A 26,549-nucleotide genomic window follows, 5' to 3' on the forward strand; every position below is an offset into this window, starting at 1 on the left:
GCTTAATAATGTGGAACACCCGCCTTTAGTAGTTTTTCCTTAAATTGGGCTCACCGGCCAATCTAATTATCACAGGTGTCCAAGATTGTTTTCAGTGATCAAAAGAGCCCTGACACACAATGCCATCCATGAGTTAAACTGAAAAACAAAATATTCAATCTTTGTGACACTTAAATAGAATTTGCATAACAATTTGGAACACAGTCTACTTGCTCCTTGTTGACTTCGCACAATACAGTGCCACCTCTGTGCTCTCAGAAGTCTCACCTCCAAATCTATATAATCATGTGTGTATATAACATGCCATCCAGATTCCACCAACTCCTCCTCCAGACCACTAGTGGCTTTTCACTCCTTTCTAACATAAAACCAAAATGGAAGGGAGGTATGGTGCCTTTAAGCCTCTTATGCATTCATATGGTCGCCTTTACCTTAACCACATGAAGAGAGAGAAATGCACCTCTTATGGTGTAGTATGATTAAAAATTCCAGTGTTTATTAAAATAAAATACTGCACTTACTTTTTAGAAGATACACAATTGCTTCTATTACTGAAATCTCAATATGTGCTTCCACATGACATCACTGGTTTAAGTCTGCCTCCGTTTGCATCCTACGCGTTGCGTCACTGGGGGTGGAATCTGGATGGCATGTTATATACACACACGATGTCATAAACTTGGAGGTGAGAGTTCTGTGAGCACAGAGGTGACACTAAATTGTGCGAAGTCAACAAGGAACACGTATATTTTGGTGTTGGATAATCACGCATTTATATGTGGACTTTGTGAACTGACGCATTTATATATTTATACATTTTTGAATGCAATAAATGTATATATTTGTTTGTATTGTATGTTAATTTGGTTATGTGCAAGCGGCATACACAATTAGGTTATTAGCAGCGCATCATCATCTACTAGATTATTCACCAAAGCCCTGGTAAGTTCCAGGCAGCAGCAAAGTTTACAGAAAGAATCAAACACCAGTGCAGTCACATGGAAAGGGGAGTAAGTCACATGATGCATGATACTTGGAAGTACAGGGTATTTCACTTCACTCCTGGAGGCAAGAATGTGTAGAGAAGGTTTGTGCTGCTAGTGGGGCCATTAGTAAAATTAATATTTACCTTTGCCCTCGCTGGCTTAAAGAACCAATTTAGAGTTCGGTTTAAGGAAATGTATTCATAGATACCTTATAGAGGCAAATAACAGTAAATTAATCTAACACTGTCTTCATGGAGTGGCAGTGAGTGCAGCTAAATATACAAAGCTGTCCTCTGCAGGGCTTAAAGACAAAGCACATCTAGGATCCCAAGATCGCAGATAGTATATTAAAGAACATCTTCTGGTAAACCGCATTGTATAGACAAATGATTATAGCTGAACATTGCCCATTGGAGTAGAATGAAAGCTTCAAAAAGTCTAAGGTGCAACAAAACAAAAGAGGTCATGACAAAATGCATTATTTTGCTGACTTGTCATAATGCTTATCACAAAGGACAAGTTATTAAAGTGGAACAGTCAACTTTCCTGATACACAAAGTACACTGTGGACCAGAACATAGAGGGTATCTATGTTTCTCAATACTTAGAAGGGATGCTCTGAAAGGATTAAACACTAAGGGACATAATTATAAAGCAGTGAATCTGACATTCATTGTAGGCGAATCTTTTAGGTGCATGGGTTTTAAATTAATAACTGATTCAACACCAGTGTATATTTAATGAGCGTAATGATCACTGCTTCATAAATATGCCCAATTATACTGAAGTAATTTGCAGGCATTGATGTAACATTCAACAAGCCACACACTTGCAATATACTGAAGTCCCCTGCCCTGGAACCAATGTGAATATTTTGTGGTGTGATTGTCACTCATATTTGATTTAAAGCGGAATTAAACATTCATATCACTTTGCAGGGAAAGACTTTGCCATCTTGCCACACTGGCAGCTGTGACAGTGAGGTATGTATTGAAGGTAGTGTTCTCACCGCACATGCATTTAGAATGTAGTGCCACACATATTAGGGCCTCTGGAGGAAGAGCTTATGGTAAAAGACTTAATTTAATAAAGTTCCTTCATTACATATGAATTGGTGGTTTTCTCTAATCACCCAAAGTAACTGCTACATACATTTATAAGAAAACGACATAGGACGATTGCAACAAGTGAAAATAACTTGGCAGCAGATGATACAGTTAGGACCTACAAATTGTTTTATTGTCCATGTTTCAATTAAAGGAACGTTTATTTATAAAGGGCAAATTTGGTCTGCCCTGCCTTAGGCTGGAGAGATTTATTATCCTATCAGCATGTCAGCCCTTCTGTATGTGAGAGGACTCGGGTGAAGGACCCTTTAGGATCTACTGATAGGTAAACAAGTCACTGTCATTAGTCTCTTATGTTCAGGATACATTTTATCCATATAAAATCCAGGATACAAAGCACTGAAAAGTGCTGAGCAACACAAGATACGGTCTTCAGATACAGCTCAAGCAAAGATGGTCTCTTCTCTTCTCTTCTTGGTAAGGATGGTGCCAGGCTTGTGCTGTGCATCGGGATGATTAGCCAGCTCAGGTGGGCATGAGGACACTGGGCTTTCAAGGATGGCTTGTTTGAGGTCATAGAAGACAGAAGAATCTTCTTTTGTGAGGAACGTGATGGCAACACCGCTCTTACCAGCTCTACCGGTTCTACCAATACGATGGATATAATCTGTGTAAACAGAAACACAAAGTGAAGAAAAATAACCAACTGTACAACATTGGGCTGAAACAACTAATCGACAATCGATAAAAATAGTTTAGAAAAATAGTTGTCAAGAATTTTCATTATCGATTAGTTGGTCAGCCAATTAATTGGCCTGCATACAGAATGCATTATTTGTTTACATATCAGAAAATACAATGCAGAACACTTTTATACATGTCAGTATACACAGTGCAGCACACATGCAGCTCGGTACACCATCCATACATGTCAGTAAGTGCCTGGGAACTTGTAAATGTGAGAGGAGCAATGCCTTTAGAAGACAATTAGTCCAGGGAAGAAGGAAGTGATTTAAAGTGATTCTAAAGGCAGAGGTTTTTTCACCTTGCTATAGGGGCAATCTGAAGGTAGGAAGAGCCAGAAGTGCCGGTGGGGGACCCCAAAAAAGGAGGATTAGGGCCGCTCTGTGCAAAACCATTACACAGAGCAGGTAAGTATGACATGTTTGTTATTTAAAAATAAGCCAATGGTTTACAATCACTTTAAGGGCTCTGTGCAGGTAAAATAAGCATCTGAACCCAGAGAAGCTGGGGGCTGATAGACTGAAGGTAATATAAGGCATTACAAATAAATTTAAAGTAAAAAAGTTTACCAGTATTCTGCATTATATTTAAAATGAGTATATACATGCAAAAAAGTCTCAGCCTTTAGTATATCTATCTATCTATCTATATATATAAAAGAAAAACCTTTCATTGTTTCACAGTATACGTTAACCCCCTTATAGTAGCGACTATCTTCTGTTATTGCACTATAGAGGGCTAATTTTTGTTTTGTTTTGTAACCGCATCATGACAGGTGATACAAAAAGCATGCTGCTACTACTAAATGCCTTAGTGATGGCAGATGCAGGTAGCTTGTATCATCTACATTCCTATGACAAGGGAGTCTGTCATGAGAAATTTAATTTTTTTTTCTCTTCGAATAAAAATTTCAATCTCTCTCTAATGATGTGTAACAGATTCAACCTCTAATAGTATATACACCTTTTCTGTCTGTTATTCTCAGAGTGGATTAGATATTTAGTTCTAACTATTGCGCTGCTTATTTAGATTTACCATTACATATAGATATTCAAATATAAATTGTGTTTTTTAAACTTTACATATTAACTAAATTATACACCACACTTTTTTTAAGTTTTTAGCCAATTAAGTGATAATAATCGGCCAACTAATCGATTATGAAAATACTTTTTAGTTGCAGCCCTAGCACAATGTCATTTTGGTCAGTTTGGATCACAAGATTTCTAATATCACACAATTAAACTCTGATAGGAAAATGAAATTTTAACTCCAGAGCCTCTTCCATATATCATTTCACGGTCTCAGTAGTTCAGAAACAACTTTGTTTTTACTTGTGACACAGAAGTGAAACAAATATTGTCTTTTTGAACCAATAATGTTATCTTTTGGTATACTGTCTTGCAGTGTGTGCATAGAACACTGATGTTATAACTAGATGTTGCAGTGTTTGGAGACTAAAATACCTCTGCTTGTAGGCTCTGATACACAGAGTGGAATCTCAGCTGTCAAAATGAGAACCGGTCCAGGACATACATGTTCTAAAACCCTAACCAGTAAAGTTCATGTCCCATCTAGCCAACACCAATTATGTTAAGTCATCAGTAATAATATATGTTTGTAACATGACAGAATAAAGATAAAGCACATACCTTCAATATTTTTAGCCATATCGTAGTTCACCACCATGGACACATCCTGGATATCAATACCTCTTCCAGCCACATCAGTGGCAACTAGAATATCTTTAGCTCCAGCCTTAAGGTTAGACAATGCAAACTCTCTCTGCTCTTGGCCTTTACCACCATGAAGAGTACAAGCATTGTACTAGAGAAAAAAAACAAAAAAAACACACAGTCAGGAGATTTCCAATGCCTTAAAGTGTTACTAAACCCTCAAAGGTAAAATCAGTCTGTATGTGCAGTAAAGCATGCTTGATATACTCACTGTGGAACCTAAAGGGTTAATTATCTACATTGTGTAAACATGCTGTTTGATCCTGACTTCTCTGATCCTCCCATTCTTCCAGTGTCTCCCTCCTATCTCCTGATAAGACATAGTGTAGAGACACTGCACATGCTCAGTTTGGTGTGTATTGCTAGAGGTTTTTTTTTTCTTCTTGGGAAAGTGCATGTAATCAGCACAGGGCCAATCAGCATTGCCCTGACAGAGGTCAGAGGTTCTGCATCCTCCTAGAGAAAGCTCTTCCTACAAGCTTTAAGCAGTGCTCTGCTGAACACTGATAGAAGTCACAAGACTGCTAACGAAAAAAAGTATTTAGCAGTTTATATTTACTAAAATTGCACTTCCACGTTCTGTGTACTGTGGGAGACCAGATGTAGTGAATACAGGGTCCTGGGTTTAGTAACACTAACACTTCATCAAATTACTTAATGTAGTTTTATTGTTGAAGTCATCATGTGTATTTAAATATGGCAGCTTGATTTTATATTGGAGAAAACAAATGCAATGATTAGACCTAACCTTTATATGGCAATTTAAATACATAAATGAGCAAAACGTGCTTCAACCAATAAAAGTTACTACATATACATATGTCATTTGAATCCCTGTTGCTAGGTGTAATATACATACCCCCATCTTTTCAAGGGACTTGGCCAAAACATCACAACCTTTCTTCTGGTTGACAAAAATGATGATTGGTGGGTCAAATCCTTTCTCAAGGATGGCAAGAAGCTTCTTCCTAAAATAAGAACAACACTCAAACATAAGCTAAAACAGGACATATAATAATGGAAAACTAAACATGCCATATGTTATTTGTATACTTGCAGTGACATCGCACGATTTCTAAGTTGGGTGACTTGACAATCTGAGGTGCGATTTGCAAGACATCTGACACAGATGTCTATGCAAATCACAACAAAAGTAGTGCATCTACTACTTTAGAAATCGGTGCGGCTCTGACCAAGTCAGAACCGCACCCATATGACCACTCTAATAGCGGACAATAGGGTGCAACTTGGCATACGACTTGCAAGTCGAATGGCATACAAATCGCATGCCAAGTCACACCCGATGTGACCGGGGTGTAAAGGATTTTTTCACTTTCTGATCCAGAAATCAGACTTAAAACAGGGGATATCCCCAAAACCCAATCATAGCCATAGATCCATGTTTTGCTATTAAAAACTAGTTGGCCTATGTTCAAGGAACAGATGTGAATGAGTTATAATCTACAACTTCTGTTTCAACAGGTGCCTGTAGAGAAGGGCAAGGCAGAGTTGCCAACACAGGGGGGGTTCTCAAAATAGGAATGGACTTTTTAAAAGAAAGGCAAGTTTTTTTAATGCTAAATGGTGCTTCATAACCAGGAGTTGGCTTAAATTCACTTTACTCAAGAACAAAACCTCACCTCTTTTCAGCTTCAGACATGAGGAACACTTTCTGTTCAACTCTTTCATGTGGTTTACCAGCCGAGCCAATGTACACCACTGCAGGCCGCCGCAGATAGCTTCTGGCCAGCCGCTCTACAGCTGGAGGCATAGTAGCTGTGAACATGACTGTCTGAATAAAAAAAAAAAAAAAAAAAAAAGCACAAATTAATTTGAGGCAATGAACCTGAATATATAAAAACCCGAAATTCTACTTGACTTCCACATGAACTCACTTGTCTGTACTTGTGCTTTCCAGACTCAAAGTTGGCAGTCATTTTTTCTGGGTCTTCTGCTTCATCTGTGTCTGGCTTCTGGTTGGTAACTGGCATGTGCTCCAAGATCTTCTGGACATCTGGCTCAAAACCCATGTCAATCATACGGTCAGCTTCATCCAGTACTACATATGTACAGCGGCTCAGGACTAAGTAGCGATTTTCTAATACGTCTATCAGACGTCCAGGAGTAGCAATCACAATCTTCAATTTGAGAAAAAAAAAAAAAATCACTTGTGAATGAATAGTTAGCAAAAAGAAAATACTTACAGTGACTAATGCCGGTGTCTTCAGTTATGTATTATGGAGGAAAACACTCTACATGAACATTTTGTTTTAAATGCACTTTCTGTACAGATCATCTGGTCTTGTCCTTGCAGTTTGTACAATAAATTAAACACAATATATTTTTTTTACCAGAATCAGGGTGTTCAACATACTTCAGTCTGCAGCATCTCTGCCTTTCTTGTCTACCAAGTGTACACTCTAGTGGCAGGTGGGAGCAACTGCAGGTTGTACACACACGATGAGACCGCAGTATGCATATAACATAAATCCTGGCAAGACTGGTAATGATTTAGTTCGATCCAGGCCAGGAGAATATTCTGTACTGAAAAATGCAGATGCCTTTTAACCCAAAAGTACTTAGTGAATGGCACTAATTCTTATTACGGCATTCTCCCTGTGTATGGCCATCAGTACAAGGTATAGAGAACAGGAGATCATTGCTCTCTATGGTTGCCACTAGCACTACAGCTGGGGAACCCAAAGACTGTAAGAAAGCACCGCCCAAGTCTATATATGCAAGCATAGCGAGCAAAAAAAGAAAAAAAGTTGATAGCCATAGAGAGCAATGGTGTGTGTGTAAAATATACACATATATATATATATATATATATATATATATATATATATACACACACACACACGCACGTGTACCTTGGTGTACAAATGCCTCAGTCAACATAATTTTCGGTTTACTAATGAAAATCCATTGAAAATAATGCCTCGGTTTACAAATTTTTTACAAACTTTTTTTTTTTGCAATATGAAGTGCATGTTAGTGACGATTTTTGAATGCAATTGCCCGCTTTTTTTTCTTTCTTCACTATAGCTCACAGAATTAGCTGTCACTTTCCCCCCAGTTAAAGGAAACTTTGTTTCTTTTAACAAACTAATAGGAAACATAGTTTCTTTTAACTCAAAGAAATAAACTAAAAGGAAACTCTCTTTCTTTTAGCTGGGGGAAAGGTGACAGCTGAATCTCTGAGTTATAGTGGAGAGAAAAAAAAAAAAGCGGTAATTACATTTAAAAACTGGCACCATAATAAATAAAAAAACGGCGTGGGGTCCCCCATCCATACCAAGCCCTTCGGGTCTGGTATGGATTTTGAAGGGAGCTCCCATGCCAAAAAAAAAAGGCCCAAAATCCATACCAGAGCCTTATCCGAGCATGCAGCCCGGCAGGTCAGGAAAGGGGGGGGGGGGGAGGGGGAGGTGTTGGGTGGACGAGCGAGCGCCACATACCCTCAACATGGGGGGGTGCTTTGTCCCCATGTTGATGGGGACAAGGGCCTCTTCCCCACAACCCTGGGCCAGTGGTTGCGGGGGTCTGTAGGCAGAGGGCTTATTGGAATCTGGAAGCTCCTCAGATACCAGCCCCCCCCCCATGTGACTGAGTATGAGGTACATGGTCCCTCTACTCATTCACAAAAAAAACAAAAAGTGTAGTGTAAAAAAAAAAAAAAAAGACAGGACATGCTCTTTGACAAGTTCTTTATTAAAAGAAAAAACTAAAAGAATTTCCCCCGCATTAGAGCCAATGTCAATCACGATGTCCGGCACCAGCCCCAAAAAAATTTTTTTAAAAAAAGGCTCCACTTCCAACGATGGCTCCCGCCATCTGCCTGTTCCAGTGGTTTGACAGTTCTTAAATAGGTAAGGGGAGGGGCCACCCTGGGACATCATGCATGTGACACCACCGGAGCAGGGAGTTGGCGGGAGCCATCGTCGGAAGCGGAGTTTTTTGGGGTTTTTTTCAAATTAGTTTTTCGGGACAGCGGACATCGTGATTGACGATGGATCTACTGCAGGGACATTCTTTTATTTTTTTCTTTTAATAAAGGACTTGTCAAAGACAGTGTCCGGTCTTTTTTCACACACTTTTGAATGAGTGAGGGGGACCATGTACCCCTTGTTAAAGGGGCTTCCAGAGTCCAATAAGCTGCCTGCCTGCAGACCCCTAAAACCACCGGCCAGGTGTCACTATAGGTCATTATAACTATAGGTTATTTTCAATGGATTTTCATTCGTAAACCGAAAATTACATTAAACCAAGGCACACCTGTATATTATATATATATATATATATATATATATATATATATATATATATATATACACACACACATACATACACACATATACACACAAACACATACAGTAGTAACTCGGTTTACGAATTTATTTTGTCCTGCAGAACTTTTTGTATAGCAAGCGCCCCCCCAAACCATACGAGGCCACATGCCCTCAACATGGGGGGGTGCTTTGGGGCGGGGGGGTGCTTGTCCCCATGTTGATGGTATTTTGTTTTTTTTTTTAATTTATTCATTATGGTGCCAGTTTTTAAATGTAATTACTGCTTTTTTTTCTTCACTATAGCTCAGAAATTCAGCTATCACTATAGCTCAGAGAATAAGCTGTCACTTTCCCCCCAGCTAAAATAAAGTTTTCTTTTAGTTTACTTCCCTGAGTTAAGAGAAACAATGTTTCCTTTTAGTTTCTTAAAAGAAAACAAAGTTTCCGTTAACTCCGGAAACCGAAAATTATGTTAACAGAGGCATTTGTAAACCGCGGTATTGCTGTATGTATACACACACACACACACACTATATAGATTCTCAATATTTAAAGTGGTTGTAAAAGTAAAAGGTTTCTTTTTTTACTTTAGTGCATACTCAGCAATAAAGCGGTAGTAAACACTACTAGCTCACTTGTACCTACAAGGTTATAATAAAGCTTACCTGTAGGTACAATGAATTTCACCTAAACATTTAGGAGATATGCACTACTTTTGCAGCCGGTGAAGTCACTGGTGCATGCACACTGCTCTCTGAAGGGATGCATGCTGTCCCTTTGGAGCGATGTGTCAGGGCTGGGGCTCCTGTGTGCATGCGTGGATGTGACGTCATCACAGCTCAGCCATTTAAACGGCCAGAGCCTGCAAACTTGGAAGGAAAACCTGGTGAAGATGGAAGCCCTGTCAGCGGTGACAGCAGGCCCCTGCTGTGCTTTGTTTTAAGGCAAGTCTCTCATAATGTGCTAGTATGAAATGCATATTAGTACAGTATGACATTATCTTGCAGGGGGAGGAGCTAGGAGCACTGGCAGGGGACCAGAGAAGAGGAGGATCAGAGCTGATCTGTACAAAACCTTTGTACAAAGCAGGCAAGTACAACATGTTTGTTATTTCACGAAAAAAAAAAAAAGCGTAACAATCAATTTAATGAGGAAAAGGGCCCCATATTATAGTTTATGTTAAACTATAATTATCATTTAAGAAGCACTATGTGGATCTTTTGGTTTGACACAATTACACGGATGCAAAATGCTGGAGGGTACCACATCTTGCAATGCATTACTGCACATGTTCCCCCTGGAAACAAATGAAGGAGTGTTGACTGATTATTCTTAGTGATTTCAGATCGTCTATTTAAATATGACGATTTTAAAGCAAGCAAAGTTCTGACAAAAAGTTGCAAGCTGCTAAAAACAGCGGTTCTAATATGGAGACAGAAATAGATTAGTTCTACACAAATGCATTTCTATGTACATACTGAAACATGGTTACCTTACTTCATGGAAGAAGAAACTGAGAACATTAATATACCAGTTAAACGCTTACCTCGCATCCCATTCGCAGACGGAATCCTTGGTCTTCACGAGAAATACCACCAATAACAGCCACAGTTCGAATACCCAGTGGCTTTCCAAATTTGATGGTTTCCTCCTCAATCTGTTGTGCCAACTCTCTTGTAGGAGCCAAAATAATAGCATAAGGTCCCTGGTCTGATTCCTCAATCCTAAAATCAGAGAAAAAAGAAGCAATACTGATATAGAAGGTTGCATGCCACTGGTACCTCTAGGAGACCCAGTGTTGTCTGAAAATTAAAGTGGTTCTAAATTTGAAATATTTTTACAGTAATGCATTCTCTGCATTAAGGTAAATATGCTGCTACTTGTGACTTCCCTGCCCCATCCTCTCCCAACCACCAAAAACCAACCGGTCTGCTCCACTGTCTACTCCTGTCCCATCTGCAGCACAACTGCTCCCTCTTCTTAATCTCGCAGGGGACACTTAGAGAAAAAGGAGCCATAGACTCCTGCTGCTGTCAAATCCTCTGATTCTATGGATGCACATAGCCGGGCTCAAAAGCGCACCCACAGGGGTGCCCTCTCAGCACTCAGCTTGCTGAGGGGGCACCCACAAGAATGAGGAGTGGACAGCGCCAGCTGGGGACCCAAAAACAGAAGGTAAGGCATTGCAATATCCTTGCCCAGAGCAGGTGAGTATAACAGCTTTTTTTAATGAAGAGAAAAAAAAAAAAGTTTAGCGTCACTTTAGCAGTCATCTAACCTGTCAATCTTGGGCAAAGTTGTGATCCAGACCAGTAAAGGAATAAGGAAGGCAGCAGTTTTACCACTACCAGTCTCGGCTACACCGATGATATCACGATTCTGCAAACCAATAGGAATGGCTTGTCTCTGAATTGGTGTTGGCTCCTGTAAAATACATAAAACACAAAAAAAAAAAAATGTAGTTTTGATCATTGTCCAAAATCCCAATGATATGATTATACACATACTGCCTTGTGTATTGTAATTCTGGGAAAATAAAGTCTCTTTATAAAATTTTTGACAGGGTAAACATGGCAATAAACCTATAAACAAACTGACACTAATAAGCTGGTATGAAATCTAGCTGCAGGCAGATTTGAACAGTGGCTATCTACAAGAGAATAGAAAAGGGAAGATCAGACAGGTAAGTTAATGACAAGCATTATGACAGATGACACAAACAATCCTACATTAAAGTCTAGTGAGCAAGCTCTTAGCGCCAGTTCACAACCGGATTTCACATCAGTGCACAAGGTTTGAAGCCAAATGGTTCCCGTGCAGTAAGTTTTGACAGCCCATTCATTGGCACTACTTTTGAAAACACACTATACAAAACCACGATACTGCATTTGCAACCTGCTTTTGGGGAGCTGTTGCTAATGCATTGGCACTTGCATATAGTTCACATGGACAGCTTGATAACCTGTGGTGTGGGAAACACATGGAATGTGCTTTTCCTGTACCAGTTCTGGTGTGAACTAGCCCTAAAAAACTCTACATCTCATAAACATGAGCTGTTCAAATCTGCAAACATAACATACTCACAAATACAAATAGGTGATCAACTACTCCAGACACTCATAACTATGTGATGGATATAACATACTGATATGGTGAGGAGTCCATAAGCAACTAAATTGTAGGGAGAGGGAGAGGGAGGGGGGGGAGAGACAGAGAGAGGGAGAGGAAGGAGGGGGGTGGAGGGAGAAAATTAAAATATGTATGCAAGGATATGGAGCTGAAGTTAGTTTTACTTGCTCAGGTATATTTGTGACACACGTCAATCTGTACAGAGGAAGTATGGTGGCTGCCATTACTGAGTTCTTGTTTTGAAAATACTAGTTGCCTGGCTATTTCTATGGGTAAAAAAAAATATTTTCTGGAGCCCAGACATGGAGAAATTACACAGATCAAGTTCTGAAGTCACTTAGATTTTGCTGATACATGTGCTTGTTTTAGGTTAGTGCCTCAGAGTATTGATGTCAGATAATCAAGCAACTAAACAATGACAACCTTTGTATTTCCTCAGATTTGCTTTACACATTACAAAAGGTTATAAAACCATGCACACAGCACTTCAAATATCTGCTTAGATATCCCATTGCACACATAAGGCTGTACAGTAATGCTTCCCACTGGTGACACACCTTGTATCCGCACTTGTCGATAACTTCCAGAATATGTGGTGGCAGGGAGGAGTCAATCCAGGAGCGGATTGGATTAGGAATTTTACCACCTTTGGTTGTAATGCTGTAGTCCTCTCTGAAGATACGCCAATCTCTGTCTGTCATCTCATCCAGCTTTTTCTGAGACCAATGTCTGTCATCCCAGCGCTGCTTGGCTTCTTTCTTCCGCAGCTTGCGCAGACGCACTCTGTAAATGTACAAATCACAATGACACCTCTAGAAATTCAGAAAGACGCCCCTAAACAAGAGATTTAACAACTAGGACAATAACTACTACTGTAAAGGCTGTTTAAACAGATAACAGCTTTCATAAGTTCCCATCCATACAACTTTCATTTGGACATCAAAAGCTTTTCCAGAGATTAACACATCAAGCTTTGAAAAAGTCTGCTTTCTACAAAAAACAACCATAAGGCTAATAATGTGTAATTCCAATTATCTCTCTACTGTTTACCTAATGCTAAGAAGAAGCAATAAAGAGGTTATTGGTGTAGAGAACTCTAGTAAACTAACTGGAATTGGGTGTGCTGATATATATATTTACCATTGGCAGTGATGATGTATGAGGATCTTATGACCAATATGGGGAATAATACTGTAAACAACCAGTTGAAACTGGCACAGAAATACACAGCTGACATAGGTCTGAGCTAAACAAGTCCCATTGTTGTTTGCATACTCTTCAAAAACTGGATAGCATTAAACAGTTCATCATACTTTTGTCTTCTGTAGTCCACTTACTCCTCCTGTTCTTTCTCCTCCAATGTCCGCCTCCTTTCCATAAGGTCTCCATAGAACCGAGACTGTTCACGCTTCTGCTGTTTTAGGTCTATACCTGCAATAAAGCCTCGACCAAGGAGCTGAACATGGTGTCTTTCCTTGTATCTAGAAAAATACAGACATGTAGTTGAGAATTCAATTTTGAGGTATGTACAATTTGCTGAGAAGTAATGAAGGACATTCCGTGCAATTTGTTGTCTGGCAGAAAAGCACCTGCAGCTGAATTGCACTAGAAGAAACAGAAACAAAAAACTAGCCAAGCCTGCAAACCTGTTCTAGTATATTCGGGACAAGGCACTACAGCACCCAAATGACAATGTGTGATTTAAAACCACGGTTTAAAAGGGCAGATAATGGGGGTCAGTTTGCCAAGCATGTCCATAAAGTCCCAGGGGGAAAAAGTCACAACTACATAAATTGTGAGAATAGCTTGCTTAGAATTTTCTATTTAAGAATTTAGAGAAGACATTACACACCATAAATACATTTGATGCATTATGCTAAATATTTTGTCCTCTAGGTTAAAAACAGCAGTGGGCTTGTTTTATTAAATCTATGGCCAGAAGTGATCTGGCAAGCTGCACGTCAAATGGGGGTTGGGGTAAGATGTCTCCCATTCCACTATTGCCTTGCCTGCTCTGCTGTTACTATCAGTGATGACACCTACCTCCTATGTTTGTGTGCAGAATGTCAAGTGGGGAAACGTGAATGCGAGTGTCATTTTCACTGATCTCCTTCAGGCTGCAAACTAACACAAAGTGTTTAGTCTTGAACAATTGCTAGTTCAGGGTCACAGTTATGCAGGATGGCAGGGAACAAAGAGATCAAGGACTGTGCCCCAAAATATCCTTCACCCAGCACAAAGCAGAGAGCCATCAGGAATTTGGACATGCCAGTATGAGTCCCCTCACTAGTATTTCACCATCACCACACGCTCCAATGTTCACTTACAGAGGATTGTAATCAATAGAAGTATCTTCTGATGCATCCCATTCAAACACAAACTTCCTGTCATTCAAATGCCGTGTCCGCCTTCTTTTCTTTAATCCTCCAAGGTAACGCTCCTAAAAAAGTGTTAAAGGATCGCTTTAAACATTGCAGACAATTCTCTAAAGAAATGTGTTATTTCTTTAAATATTTACAGTATGTTTATTTGGCTTAGAAAAAAATTCTTCTTGAAATCTGTAACAGTATTTCAAGAAGATCAGTATGGCACACAAGTCTGGATTTTGGCTTCTAAACTCATTACATGATATTGGTTTACTTTTGTCTCCTGCACATCAGGAGACAGGTAAACACTCCTCAGTAATGCTCCCAATCAACATAGTGCCAAGCACATGGGATTCTGAAGTAATGGCATCTTGAGAATCAAAGTAAAATTACATCAGCAGCATTTATTTACAGTGCAGAAGAAACACATTGCATGCTGCTGTGGACCCTGTATGTGCCATTTTAAGCAATTCCAGTGAGTTAGTACAAGCTATAAAATAGGTTAGACCCTGGCTGTCAGGAAAGTATTTTTGGGACTCTCTTATGGTGCACCTTGGACATTTCAGAGAAGCTCATTGTCCTTTATCTTACTGTAAGTGAGAAATTGTCTTTTTCCACATTAAAACTACGGGTTTAATACAATGTCTGTGCTTTTGTTTGTGTTCTTCTGCACCAGCTTGGATCACTCCCAGATCCGGGAGAAGCACAATGTCTGTGCTTTTCTGCACCAGTTTGGATCACTCTCAGATCCGGGAGAAGCAGCAGGATTGTGTTTTTCCTATTGCTGGGTCATGTGAGCTGTTATAATATTGACCGCAGCATTTATTTACCTTTATAGCCTGTAGCTCTTTGGTTTTATCCTTTTCTTCTCTGACTTTTATCCTTCCCTCATCATCCTCATTACCATTGTTTTCCCGCTCCATGCGCTCTCTCCGCTCTCGCCTCTCTCGCTCCTGAGGATCCTCTGCAAATTAAAACCAAGATATTTTAACAATGGCCAACCACAGCAGGTCCCTGAGGCCATGTCAGAGATCATGAAATCATCAAATGCATCTCCGCCTAAGCCAAACTGTGGAAGCCTTGTGTTCATTTAAAGAATACTACACTCCCTGTGAATGGCTGAGTGGAGCTCAGCCCCATTCAATTTTGTCCCAGGAGTGCGACAGGCAGTTCTGGCCCTGCTGAAGGAACACAGTGCTATATACTGTATGTAGATGAGGCTACATATAGTTTATACAGCACTCCCAGCTACTGCAACTGAACTCCAAATGAACTATTTAAAGTGGTTTTAAAAGTCTTAAGGTTTTATACCTTCATACATTCTATGCATGAAGGTAAAAAAAAACTTCTCTGTGCCGCAGCCCCCCCAGCTTCCGCTATTACTCACCCTAAGCCCCCTCTTAATCCAGCGATGTGCACTGGAGTCTCGCTATCCCAGGACTCCCTCTAATTGGCTGAGACAGAAGCGGGAGCCATTGGCTCCTACTGCTATTAATCACAGCCAGTGAACCAATGAGTAGAGAGGGGGGTGGCAGGGCCACGGCTGTGAGTGTGAATGGACACACAGAGGAGCGGTGCCCCCATAGCAAGCTGCTTGCTGTGGGGGCACCCGACAGGAAGAAAAGGCCAGGAAAGTCTGCGGGGGACCCGAGAAGAGGAGGATCTGGGCTGCTCTGGGCAAAACCACTGCACAAAGCAGGTAAGTATAGACATGTTTATTATTTTTTCCTTAAAAAAAAAATAAGCCTTTAGAATCACTTTAAAGTTACATGAAAACTGGAGATCAACTTGAAGCTTCTTTTGTGAATTCCCCCCTCTAGTAGATATAACAGAATTACACCATTGTAAAAACATGACACACATGTGGCAAGGGGTTTATTTTGTTGCGCCTGGTGTTGGGCTTTCAAGCAGTTTAGAGGCAATAAACACTTGTGCAAGAAGAGATTTATGATGTATAATAAAACAGATTAATCTGCCTTTCACATTTAGCACAAAGTTTAAAAACGTGTAATAAAGTTTTTTTTACCTTAATGCACTCTCTTCAATAAGGTAGAAAAGCTTTGAAATATTACTCCCCCCAGCCCCCCAAAAGCTTACTTGAGCCCAATCTCGATCCAGTGCTGTGAAAGAAAGCAGTGGCGCTCTACTCTCCCTCTCCTCACTGGACATGGAGGCAGCAGCAGGAGGCATCAAATCCAGTAAAAAAGGAGCAGGGGAAAGCAGGGCCCCGTCGCGCTACGCATGTCTTTAGATGCGCACAACCTGGCTCGGCAGCAAGCCCACAGCTCTTGCCCCCATAGGAAGTGGCTTGCTATGGGGGCAAGACACTGCAGGTTAGAGTTGACTATACTGACAGGGGACCTAGGAAGAGGAGGTTCAGGGCCACTCTGTAGAATACTACTAGGGAGAAATATTCCAAAAGGCACACTTGTTCCAGTGACAAATATCTCATTTTCTTAACTTTGTAGAAACAATTGGAAGTGAGAAGAAATATCTTGGGCAGGAAGAGGGAATTCTACCCAATGGGACACATTTTAAATATTGTTTAAATAACATGATACTGAACAATAATGGTGAAGCACAACATTACCAAGCATCCGCCTGCCCTGCTCCTGGAACTGTTTCCTCTTTTTGCGCTCTTCTTCTATTGATTTCTGTCTGTCTTCCACCTCCAACTGTCTGCGTTTCAGGGCTTCAGCCTCCCGTTCTGCTTTGGATAGGAATTTCGGCTATGCAACATCGAATAGGACAGGCATAAATTCAATGTTTATGTTGAAAATGTCAGAGTACCGATTGGTGCTCTTTTTAATAAAAATATACTTCCAAATATATATTAACAAAAAATAAACCCTTAGTGTAAAAACAATTGCATTGTGGATACATTATTCTTTAGTACAGCAATAATGAAAACAACGTATGTGGTTTATAGTTACTTGATTGACCATCACCATCCTCTCATGAACAAAGAAGATCGCCACAACAGTCTATTCTTTGACATAAAGACAATTAAGATACCAGTAATGTTCAAGTTCTAATAAACATCTGATGCATTTGTCTACCTTTGATTCAGCCTCCTCTTCTTTCTTCTTCTTTGCCAACAACTCTTCCAGTGAAAGAGGCTGTACCTTGGATGCACAAAAACAAATAATGCTCAGCTTGCAATAAAGAATTCAGTACCTAAAAAGGTCACAGTTTTCTAATAATAATCTATGGCAATATTTCTTTATTAAACAAATTGTTATTGTATTTAACGTGCACCATCTGAGCCCTCAGCTATAGTAGTGAAGCAGATGAGGGACATATTTTATTGGCACAGGGATGCACATATGTTGCGTGCATCCCCATTCCAGTAGTCCCATTCATGTCTATTGGGACACAGTGGCTGCACAGATGCACCTGCACGGATGTAACATTGGGACACAGCAGCAGTGTCCCAATTGACATGAATGGGACTGCCAGCAAAGGGATGCATGCAACACCTATGCATCACCATGCACATAAAACACTGCCCTACATGGGACACAGATGAAATCACCCCATATGAATGAGGCCATACTCTCTACAGAAAACATTCCTTGCAGAATAATATAACTCACAAGTTTTACATGTCTAACTCTAAATGACTGCACAGGGCAATACTGTGTACAAATGTTCACCTTTGACTTCTTCTCAGCTTGAGATTCCTCCTCAGATTCCTTCTTTAGATCTTTTTCTTTTTTAACTTTGACCTCTTTATTGCGGCTTGGAGATGGGGACCTAAACAAATAAAAATAGATATTATGCTATGCAAAACCAGTGTTCAACAGAAATATACAGGCAACAACACAGAACAGGGTCCTGTTTATTTTACAGTACCCAAAACGTTTGTCTGTGTTTTAGATGCAGTAGAAAAGGCAAGGAAGCTCTGTTAGATTTTTTTATTTTTATGTCCTTTCATCTCTGCAAGGGAATGAGGGTAAATCTTCCCCATAGAGACGGCAAATTTAAAAAAAAAAACAAAAAAACATTTTTCTTCAATTCTCAATTTTACTGGTAATGGGTGTCACTGACTTCTGGAATTGAGGGGAAATGTCATGAGATACATATAACAGTAAAAACTTGAACCTTATATACAATATTCAAAAACTTAAAAAGTAAATTTATATTTCTACCTGCCAGTGGCACTTAAAGTCAACAAAAAGGTATTAAGTACAGATACTAGTCGGTGGCACAGGACAGCCCCTTCAATTTCTGTGCTAAACAAAAACTGTCAATAGAACACACTGTAAATGAGTGCGTTATCACACTCTGTTGTAATAAACCTGTGAGACTGAGAGCACACTGCAGTACTAACTTGAAATGAATATCTGTTGCTCTTAAAACTAAAGCAAAACTAACCTAACAAAAAAATTTACATGGAGGCAGGGGTTTTTGTAGAATGTGGTGCATGCTAGTACATTATGGCAAAATCTTACCTTGAGGATGGTTTAGTTCTGATAATGGCTACCAATGGATAATTCATGTTAGAAAAAACAAAATACAATACATTCTTGGTTTACCTGGATCTTTTCTTGTCCTTGTCTTTGTCCCGACGATGAGCATCCTTATCTCTCTCTCGATCTTTCTTTCTATCTTTCTGTCTTCTGTCCCTAAAACCCAAATAATAGCACACAATATTAGTGAAAACAAATCTGAAGAGGTTTGAGGGCATGTAAAAAGGCCGGTGTCTCTATAGCACTATTTATAGAAAAAAAAAAACTATGTCCACAAGGTTTAGGAGTGTGTCTATGGGAAGGTTTGACCATTATTCCAGAAGCACATTTGTGAGGTCAGGCACTGATGTTGGACGAGAAGGCCTGGCTCACAGTCTCTGCTCTAATTCATCACAAAGGTGTTCTACCTGGTTGAGGTCAGGACTCTGTGCAGGCCAGTCAAGTTCCTCCACCCCAAACTCACTCATCCATGTATTTATGGACCTTGCTTTGTGCACTGGTGCGCAGTTATGTTGGAACAGGAAGGGGCCATCCCCAAACTGTTCCCACAAAGTTGGGAGCATGAAATTGTCCAAAATGTCTTGATATGCATACGCCTTAAGAGTCCCTTTCAATGGAACTAAGGGGCCAAGCCCAACCCCTGAAAAACAACCCCAAACCATAATCCCCCCTCCACTAAAATCTTTACACTTGGCACAATGCAGTCAGGCAAGTACAGTTCTCCTGGCAACTGCCAAACTCAGACACGTCCATCGGATTGCTAGACATAAAAGCGTGATTCCTCACTCCAGAAAACATGTCTTTACTGCTCTAGAGTTCAGTGGCAGCGTGCTTTACACCACTGCATCTGATGCTTTGCATTGCACTTGGTGATGTAAGGCTTGGATGTAGCTGCTCGGCCATGGAAACCCATTCCATGAAGCTCTCTTTGCACTGTTGTACAAATCTGAAGGCCACACGAAGTTTGGAGGTCTTTAGCTATTGGTTCTGCAGATGGTTGCCGACTTCTGTGCACTGTGCGCTTCAGCAAGCGCTGACCCCGCTTTCTCAGTTTACATGGCCTACCACTACAACTTGCTACTCTTCCCAGTTGCTTTCACTTTGTTATAATATCACTAACAGTTGACCGTGGAATATTTAGTAACAAGGAAATTTCACGGATGGAATTATTGCACAGGTGGCAACCTATCACAGTACCACGCTTGAATTCACTGAGCAACCCATTCTTTCACAAATGTTTGTAGAAGTAGTCTACAAACTTGGCCTAGATGCCAATTTTATACATCTGTGGCCATGGGGGCTCCTAAAAAAAAACCAAAAATGAAATGCATGTTTTTTTTACCTGCAAAAAAAATGTGCCTTTATTTATTTCAGGTACTTATATCTTGCTGTCAATTTACGCAGCACTTTACACATATATATTGTACATTCACATCAGTCATTTCTTCATTTTTTTAAAAGATGAACTTATCCTTTAACAGAACAGCTACCAGAGTCTGACTGGCTTCTCAGCATGCACTTGTACTGGGCACCCAAGAATTTCCGTGTGTGAGGGAAACCTGAAGGAATAAAGGTTTTTTTTATATCTCATTGGGGTCAGCACCTCATTTACTCATGCAGCAAATGCAGCTTCTGCTGAGTGTTAAGAGAACTCAACACTCCCCTTTCCTGACTTGCACCCAATCAGTGCTCAGCACAAAGCAAAGTCACTCCCCTCCCTGCTAGTCTCTGAGTGCGGTGCTGGAGACAGGCAGGGAGGTGAAGAGAAACAGCCATGGTAAAAACAAAAAAAGTTTAAGTTGCCATAAAGCCCCTTTTGCTTTTAAAAGCCCCAGACATTCCTAAAAGCACCTCAGATTTAAATACATTTTGTTTTTTTTAAACAAAGAAAGATTGGAACCCCAATTAAGTCCCTGAACAAGTATTTTTTTTTAATTTCCACATGCCTGTACAACTAAAACTTACTTTTACCTGTCCCCAACTTACACCAATGAATTGGACCCTCTTTAAAAATATTTCTGAAAAAAAGAACTGTCAGTCCGTCCTGTGGTAGAAGGATTGTTGAGACAATTTTTCCCTGAGATTTATTAATAAAAAAGGCACTGAGTGGTTTGATTCTTAAAACAAAATAAGTTGTGTGTATTCTACTATAAAAAACAGCAGAATTAATCAAACACTGTTCTCATGTCACACACACATACCTTTCATTAGACTTGGAGCGAGAACGGGAACGGCTGCGAGATCTTCTATCCCTAGATCGATGCCTCTTCCTGTCTTTTGATGGAGAGGTCTTCCTGTCACGCTCTCTGTCAGCGGAGCGAGAACGGGACCGCTTGCGGTGCTTGGATGGCGATACATCTCGGTCGCGCTTATCAGTCAGCTCCCCAGCCATCTTTACAGAATGACTAGCTGTCACAAAGAAACAACCAAGTTATTTTACTGGTTAACACACATATGTATGTATACAGACAGAACAGGAAACTAATTCACACATGTTTTAGACCATACAAAAAAACAACTGCTAATAACTGTAAAGTCAATGTGTTAACACATTACAACACAAAAGGAATACGGAGCACAGCAATTAGAAACAAAAATATGTAATGGTCAGGCATATATTTCTCCAACAACCTGTAGAACTGTGGGGAGGCCAGACAGAGACTGGGATTATTACAAAGCTCAAATGAAAGACTTATACCCAACTTCAGTGAACTTTAAAACACACTTATGATGAGCTTGACCAATTCAAACTAGTGATGCATGGAAATGAAAATTCTAGTGCTGAACTTATGATTTCATTGCGATCACATAGGGGACCAATAGTCCCGTACGTGATAGCATAAAAGTGACAGGTCCTCTTTGTAGAGGGAGGAGGGGGGGCAGTGTATGCAAGGAGGGGGCAGAAGAAGAGCAAGGCTTTCTCACTTGCCACCGCTCTTTTTAAAATGCAATTTCCTGCTGTTTTTTCTACACTTTATAACTGCGAGAAGGAGCTGTCTTTCGCCCCGCTGCTACAGTAATCAAAGGGACGAGTCACTGGGTAATGTCATTGGGTGTCCCTTCCCCATTGTTTACTTTAGCGGTGGGGTGAATGACAGCTCCTTCTTGGAGACATTGTGAAGAAGAAAAAAGCGGGCAATTGCATTTAAAAAACGGCAATGACATTTAGCGGCGCCAAGTGAGGGAGCATGTCTGTATATACTGCTCCCTCACTGTATACATTGCTTACCTCCTCTCTTGCCTTTCTCCACCTTCCCCCACCCATCTGCAGTACTCACAGCCCCCCAAACTCTCTGGCCAAATAGTCAGTCCACCCCTGATTGGGGCCAGAGCTCGTTATCGAGACCTGTATCGGCTCACTTTTTCCAATCGGCAAAAATGCTGATAGGGCTATTTTCAGCCGATATGTCTTGGCCACCGAAAGGGTCCCTTATGGGATGAAAAAAAAATTAAGTAAAAAAAAAAAAAGTTTTTCATTTTAATTGTAAAAATGAAAGTTACACCAGAGCACATAACAACACACACACACATATATGCACCTTCAAACATAAAAGCACAAGCTGGGGCGCCTACACATGAAAATGTCGATTGCGACACACATTACATATCGCCATGCACGCTAAAATGAGAGCAATAATTCTAGCACCAGACCTCCTCCGTAACACTATACTGATGACCTAGAAGGGGCTTTAAAAGCGTCACCTATAACAAATATAGGGTACTGAAGTTCGTACCCATTCACGAGTGCATGACAAGTTGGATATCTATTTACTCGGAGCAACCTCATCTTTTATATTTTACAAAAAATAGGGTAATTTATTGCTTTTTTTGTGCCCTAAAATTAACTAACTTGTATGTTCTACTGAAATTTTGCTGTAATATCATGCGACATGAAAAATTGGAACTACCACTATTTTATTCTCTAGGGTCTCTGCTTTCAGAAAATATATAATGTTGGGGGTTTTATGTAATCTTCAGGCCTAAAATTATTTTTTTAATCTTGTGCAAAAAACACAAAAACGGCTCTGGCCACGAAAGGGATAAAGGATAAGGCGGACACTCCCCTTTCCTGAGAAGCACCCAATCAGTGCTCATTACACTGCAAGGTCTCTCTGTTCCCTGCTAGTCCCTGGGTGCGGTGCAGAGAGGGGAGGAGGAGATAAACAGCGCAATGTTAAAAATATTAAACGTTTAAGTTGCCATAAAACCCCTTTTGTTTTTAAAACGTTCCTAATATCACCTACAATTTAAATATGGTTTTGGTTAAAAAGAAAAAAAATGTTTTATCTGGACAAGTAGATTGTCATGAGGGATAAGTAGATTGGAACACCGATTTAGTCCCTGGAAGTTTTTTCAAAAATGTCCACACCCCTGTAACGATCAGATTATTTGACGATTTTTGGTCTGATTTTCTCATTGTGTGTACTAGGCATTTCTTTATTGTTTTATTTATTACAGGTACTTCTATAGCGCCATCAATTTACACAGCACTTTACATTTGGGCAGCACAGTGGCTAAATGGTTAGCACTTCCGCCTGGCAGTACTAGGGTCGTTGGTTCGAATCCCAGCCATGGCACCTCCTGCCTGGAGTTTGCATATTCTCCCTGTGCCTGCGTGGGTTTCCTCCGGGTTCTCCGCTTTTCTCCCACACTCCAAAGACATGCTGGTAGGTGAATTGGATCCTGTCTAAATTGGCCCTTGTATATAAATGTGAGTTAGGGACCTTAGATTGTACGCCCCTAGAGGGTTAGGGACTGATGTGAATGTACAATATATATGTAAAGCGCTGCGCAAATTGATGGGGCTATATAAGTACCTGAAATAAATAAATATATATTGCACATTCACATCAGTCCCTAACCCTCAAGAAATGTACAATCTAAGGTCCCTAACTCACATTCATACGTACACATACTAGGGCCAATTTTAAACAGGACCCAATTAACCTACCAGCATGTCTTTGGAGTGTGGGAGGAAACCCACACAGGCACAGGGAGAACATGCAAACACCAGGCTGGTGGTGCCATGACTCGGATTCAAACCAACGACCCTAGTACTGCCAGGCAGAAGTGCTAACCATTTTGCCACTGTGCATCCCATTAATGACACCAATGGCCCATAAACTGGGCTTCTATTAGGGGAGGACCAGAGAGGCTCTAAAGAGGGAAAAAAAAACAGATATTCTTCACATTTCCTTAGCTTTTCATTGGAAAGGCTAATACAGGTATTTAGACAGATCTGTATTTAATTTTTCAATGCTCATGAGAGTTCCTCATTAAAATGGAACTAAACCCATCCACTTTATGTTTTCTCAAAGCAGTTATCTTCAAGACATGCCATGAATACTACCTGTCACAACTGCTTGTGTCCATTGAACTGCCAAGGGGGCATGTGCTGCTACACACACAAGGTTTTTATCTTCATGCATAGAATACATGAAAGAAAAAAAAACTTGAGCCTTTAGAACCACTTAAAGGTGGAACTACATCCTCCTATCTTTTACATCCAAGGAAGCTGCCATCTAATGCTGGTCATACATGTATAGATTTTCAGAAAAGAATATTCATACAAAAATTCTTTGTATATATCGATGAACGTGGTTAGAAAAATTAATTGCTTTTAACCACTTGCCCTCCTGAGGATTTACCCCCCTTCCTGACCAGGTCATTTTTTGCGATACAGCACTGCGTTACTTTAACTGACAATTGTGCAGTCATGCAGTGCTGCACCCAAATGAAATTTATATCCTTTTTTTCCCCCACAAATGGAGCTTTCTTTTGGAGGTATTTGATCACCTGTGCGTTTTTTATTTTTTGTGGTATAAACAAAAATGACCAACAATTTTGAAAAAAAAAAATTTTTTTTTTTTACTTTTTGCTATAAAACATATCCAGTAAAAAAATTAAAGTCGTCATAAATTTTGCCAAAATGTATTCAGCTACGTCTTTGCTAAAAAAAAAAAAAAATCCCAATATGTGTAAATTAATTTATTTACGTGAACGTTATAGCATCTACAAAAGGTGGTATAGATACTGGAATTTTTTTTTTTATTCTAGTAATGGCAGCGATCAGCGACTTATAGCGGGACTGCGGCGGGCATTCTGACACGGGGGGGGGGGGGGGGGGGGGAGACTGAATAACTGTCACTGACATCCCCAGTGTCACTAATGCAGTGATCAGTGCTAATTAAAAACATTGACACTGTGCTAATGACACTGGGCAGGAAGGGGTTAACATCTGGGGCGATCAAAGGGTTAAATGTGTGCAGTTTTGCTATTTTGTATGTTTGCTTTACAATGTAAGCATGCTGCTATGCAGAGCAATACAAAGCAGTATGCTGGTGCTGACATGGGAGAGATCTGTGTTGTTTACATACAGACCTCTCCCCCGTCAGTGTTCCTCAGCGATCGCCGGTGCAGAAATTCCGGCCAGGAACCGGTGATCGACAGCTGTAGCCGCCAATGGCGGCGCAGGTAGGGTGGCACGTGCATACCCTACCTGGTGATACAAAATCACATACGTATATATGTGTGATTTTGTGCAGCCCTGCCACAGTAATTCTGCTATAGGGCGGACGGGAAGCGGTAAGTACACCATGGACTGGGGAGGAGGGGAGAGCGTTCCTTTACATTTTCTATGATAAGAATGAAGCATTTAGGTTGGTGACATGTCCTTCTCATCACCCAATTCTCTAATCACCATCATCATCATCCCCAAGCTCCAGGCGCAGGGCCGTATCCACACTTCCCTGATACAGATATGGAGGTGTGCTGGGACTTTGCATGATAGCATGTCGGGGGGGGGGGGGACGAAAAGCAATGCAATCTGTGGCCTGGCTGTACATGGGACAAGCATACAGTGGATGATCTCCAGGACACCAGTGTACCCCCAGTCTGGACATCCTCCTCCAGCACCGTGGGGCCAATGAGGTGTACATGGACACAACACACAGGGCAGGCGGACCACTACGAACTAATGGACATAAGGCACAGAGCCTCAGAAATGTACCTCGTCCCTATAGCACTGATACACTGACAGTCCACTGTGTGAGGGGACAGGTCCTCGGCTCTGTACACCGCCGAGGACAATCACCAACAGCTGCACCTCATGGCCTCCTCCATGTACATCACTTCTCACCTCAACTCTGCCACTCTCTTCTACTGGAACGTCCCTCTTCCGTTCTCACCAGGCCGCCATATTACTTACACGGTGCACGCCGGGAAACCAGGACGCAAACTACGTAATACGCAATAGTTACCCAAAACAAACTACAAATCCCGGCATGCAGTTTGCTGGGAGAACAACACCACAGAGGTCTTTGTTACAGATACGGCGCCCCAAGCGGCTGGGAGTAGAAATCACAGCTGTCACTGCTTACTGTGGGCCCGGGATAGTGGCCGAATGCTGAACGGTCTACGGGTGTCAAACTGGTGGCCCTCCAGCTGTTGCCAAACTACAAGTCCCATGATGCATTGCAAGATTGACAGCTACAAGTATGACTCCCAAAGCCAGGGGCATGATGGGACTTGTAGTTTGGCATCACCTGGAGGGCCACCAGTTTGACACCCCTGCGAGTCTAACTGGTCATGTAACACTGTACCAAATGAAATTTATGTCATTTTGTTCAGAGCTTATTTTTTTTAGTTTTATTTGATCACCAAAGTCCGAAAACTTTGGAAAAAAATCCCCAATATTTTCTACTTTCTGTTATAAAAACATATTCAAAAATCAAATGTCTTCATGAATGTAGGCCAAA

General features: G+C 40.7%; 1 protein-coding gene across 1 annotated transcript; it reads right to left on the reverse strand.

Annotated features, from left to right (window-relative positions):
• Positions 1-2,203: 2,203 nt before the first annotated feature.
• DDX23 (DEAD-box helicase 23) lies at positions 2,204-26,038 on the reverse strand. Its single transcript, XM_089679381.1, has 17 exons — positions 25,931-26,038; positions 20,994-21,201; positions 18,859-18,948; positions 17,977-18,076; positions 17,380-17,445; positions 16,911-17,049; positions 15,151-15,284; positions 14,282-14,394; positions 13,292-13,435; positions 12,512-12,737; positions 11,104-11,249; positions 10,372-10,549; positions 6,429-6,671; positions 6,174-6,325; positions 5,393-5,501; positions 4,450-4,624; positions 2,204-2,720 (listed from the first exon to the last, which is right to left on the reverse strand). The coding sequence occupies exons 2-17, from the start codon at positions 21,182-21,184 to the stop codon at positions 2,497-2,499; spliced, it is 2,430 nt and encodes an 809-aa protein (XP_089535507.1). The 5' UTR covers positions 21,185-21,201; positions 25,931-26,038; the 3' UTR covers positions 2,204-2,496.
• Between the last annotated feature and the right edge of the window lie 511 nt (positions 26,039-26,549).

The sequence above is a fragment of the Staurois parvus genome, unplaced genomic scaffold (genome assembly GCF_062004578.1).
Source record: "Staurois parvus isolate SC_StPar_1 unplaced genomic scaffold, SC_StPar_1.0 ptg000017l, whole genome shotgun sequence".
Lineage (NCBI taxonomy): Eukaryota > Metazoa > Chordata > Amphibia > Anura > Ranidae > Staurois > Staurois parvus.